The sequence below is a fragment of the Cryptomeria japonica genome, chromosome 11 (genome assembly GCF_030272615.1).
Source record: "Cryptomeria japonica chromosome 11, Sugi_1.0, whole genome shotgun sequence".
Lineage (NCBI taxonomy): Eukaryota > Viridiplantae > Streptophyta > Pinopsida > Cupressales > Cupressaceae > Cryptomeria > Cryptomeria japonica.
Window position 1 is genome coordinate 605,568,997 of NC_081415.1, and position 2,938 is coordinate 605,571,934.

Sequence of the window (2,938 nt, forward strand, 5' to 3'; positions counted from 1 at the left end):
GAGTTAACAATCACGAGCTTCCTCACCTCTGCCCCATTTCCTAAGGACATATAGTAATTTTGGGGAAGTGGAATCCTCAAATTGGCATCAATATTGTCCAATACAGCATCAATTTCCCCCAATGGGCAATGTTTAAACATCATTTGAGTTAACAACTTTTCTCTCTGCTTGCTAGTACCCATATATATCATCATTACAAGGAAAAATGTTAGGATATCGGTATTGGCTCTGTACCTATGATAAGCCATAAGGAATTCCTTTCCCAGAATCCTCTTAAGGCTATGGAGAATAAGAGGATGTTGAGAGAAGAGGACCTCCTACAGATGTCTATCCATGATTTTGCCCAGGAAAGCCATCTAGTGACAAGTAGCTTCAAGGAGAATTGGGGGCTCCATAGCAAGTCATCAAGAAAAGAAAGCAATTGTTTGATGGAAAGATGAGGGCATGCCATTGTTAAATAGCAAGACATCAAACTAGAGAATACAAAACCTGACAAGTAGTTCATGCCAATTGAATACACACATGCATGAAATGCTAGTGTCCAAACAACATCTCAGCCAAAGTTCATCAACTTAATGTCGATCAACTTTAACCATCAGGTGATTATAAGAAAATCTTGAAAGGATCTAGTTGTAACTATATATTAATTAAAGTACACTTATATCCAATTGCCATGAGGCCCAAACTAGCACAGATCAATGATGATGGAAATGTGTCACATCTCAGTGACAAGAAGAAACCTTCACAGGATATCAAATCAATCGGTTGATCTATCCACCAAAAACCATGACCATTAGGTTAAGAATGAGTAAAGTGGCAACTGGAGAGGCAATACACCAGTTTGCACCACAACTAGTGATGAATACAGAGAGAAACTCAATCAAAAGAAGAGAGAAGAGCACAACTAACAAGAGACTCAATCAGAGAGCACCCCGCTCAATGAGTTAGTGAGGATACCATGTCAACTGGTGGAGGCAATACTACATCACCAACCGGCCCAACAAAGAACCATCATCTAGAAGGAGAAGACAATCGTTAGGAGCCACTACCAACAAACTCAACTAGAAAACATCATTGCTTGGTAGGATAAGCATGTCATAACACCAGTGGAAGATCAGGGGGTCACCAATGGCTACCACCAATTTAGAGAGTCTATCAGCCTCTCCATTACCTTCCATATAGATGTGGCTAACCCAAAATTCATCAAAGGTGGCTAACATCACCAGAATCAGTTTAAGCCATTGGTGAAGGCACCAACTAGGGATGTTATTATAGTGGATCACATTAACCACATTTATTGAGTCTCCCTTCAGATAGATTCTTTGTACCTTGAGCTCCTTCCCTAACTAAAGGCCTCTTAAAGCTACTCTGAATTCAACTTCATTGTTAGTAGCAACTCCAATCTTTTCAGAGATTTCTTTTATACAGATACCATCAAAATCCCTCAAAATACAACCAATACCACTTTGACCCAGATTTCCTGCAGAAGCACCATCGAAGTTTACCTTGCTCCACCCTAACTCTAGCGTATCCCATTTCACCCCCACTCTTGGATTGACCTGATCCATCGGGGTTCCCAAGCCAAAGAGCAATGGAATGAGTAGATTTGGAAGAGCTAGCTTAATCTTCCAATCCCAGTGTGTGTACAAATTCTTCTTTAATGATTTAGATTGAGCAGCCTCATTCAAGAGCTCAGTCAGGTGGTTCTCAATTTTCCCACAAAGAAACATTAAGCTCATCTCTTTACCCTAGAAGATTCTACAATTCCTTTCTTTCCAAATTTCCCAAATCAGAAGCGATGGTAGGATATAAAGAAAATAAGAAAAAATAGCCTTTCCTACTAGTTTAGGCCATTGCAAAAACCCCTTATCCAACCCTAATGGGAAGGGACCGAAGATTCTCAATTTTCTCATGAAATGCCACCAACAGTGGCTAGAGAATTTGTAGTGGAGAAGTAGATGCTACGCACTCTCTTCATGCTCTAGACATAAAATGCATCTACTAGGTTCATTGATACCCATTGAATAGAGCGTTTCTTTAGTTAGGATCTTTTTCTAACAAGCCAACCAGGCAAAAGAGCCTACTTTGGGAAGGAGGTGTCAATGCCAAAAAAGATTAACAGGCCAATCTTATTTTTCTATAACCGCTTCTTCCAATTTGTAACCAAAACATACTTTGTATTTACCATCAGAGGAACCATGCCACCTAATAATGTCCTTTTTAGGGGAAGGGAAAATAATCCTTTTGCTGAGAATGTCGGAAAACAAGTCTTTTTGATGCTGATCCAAGTCCAAGGGATCCAAGGAGTTCCATTTCCACTTAGCAATACCATTTTCTTGGATAGGATAACCATAATCACAGATATTGTGCCCCCAAAGGCAACAATTTTCTACCATAATAGGTTGCAGTGAGGGATTGAGACATAAGACATCTTCACCAACCCAAGACTCAATCCAAAAGGACGCATCCCTACCATTCCTGACATCCTAGGTAACCTGATCACTTATGATTTCCCTGCTATCCACAATAAAATTCTAGATGGCCAAGCCTCTGGGGGGACTATTTATAGTGAGAATCATTTTTGGCTCCAAGGAGTCCAGATATTTATGTTTTAGAAGCCTTGCCTATTTTTGCTTCCCACCACTACAAATTTCCCAAACCAATTTTGCACCCATAGCTAAATTCATAATTGAGATTTGGTGAATGCCAGCACCCCCTGCCTTTTTTGGTTAGTAGATCTTTTTCCAAGCTACCAAAGGAAATTTCCCTATATCATCTGAACAATTCCAAAGGAAATTTCTCATTAGAGAGATCAATTCATCTTCAATTGCCATCGGTAATCTCAGGCAAGCCATGGAAAAAACCAATAGCATAGAAAGGACCGATTTTATCATAGTGAGTTTCCTAGTAGAGGATAACCACTTGCCTTTCCAAATTG

At 39.8% G+C, this 2,938-nt stretch overlaps 1 protein-coding gene across 1 annotated transcript; it reads right to left on the bottom strand.

Annotated features, from left to right (window-relative positions):
• Positions 1-1,346: 1,346 nt before the first annotated feature.
• Positions 1,347-1,739, bottom strand: LOC131860361 (uncharacterized). Its single transcript, XM_059214759.1, has one exon. The coding sequence runs from the start codon at positions 1,737-1,739 to the stop codon at positions 1,347-1,349; it is 393 nt and encodes a 130-aa protein (XP_059070742.1).
• Between the last annotated feature and the right edge of the window lie 1,199 nt (positions 1,740-2,938).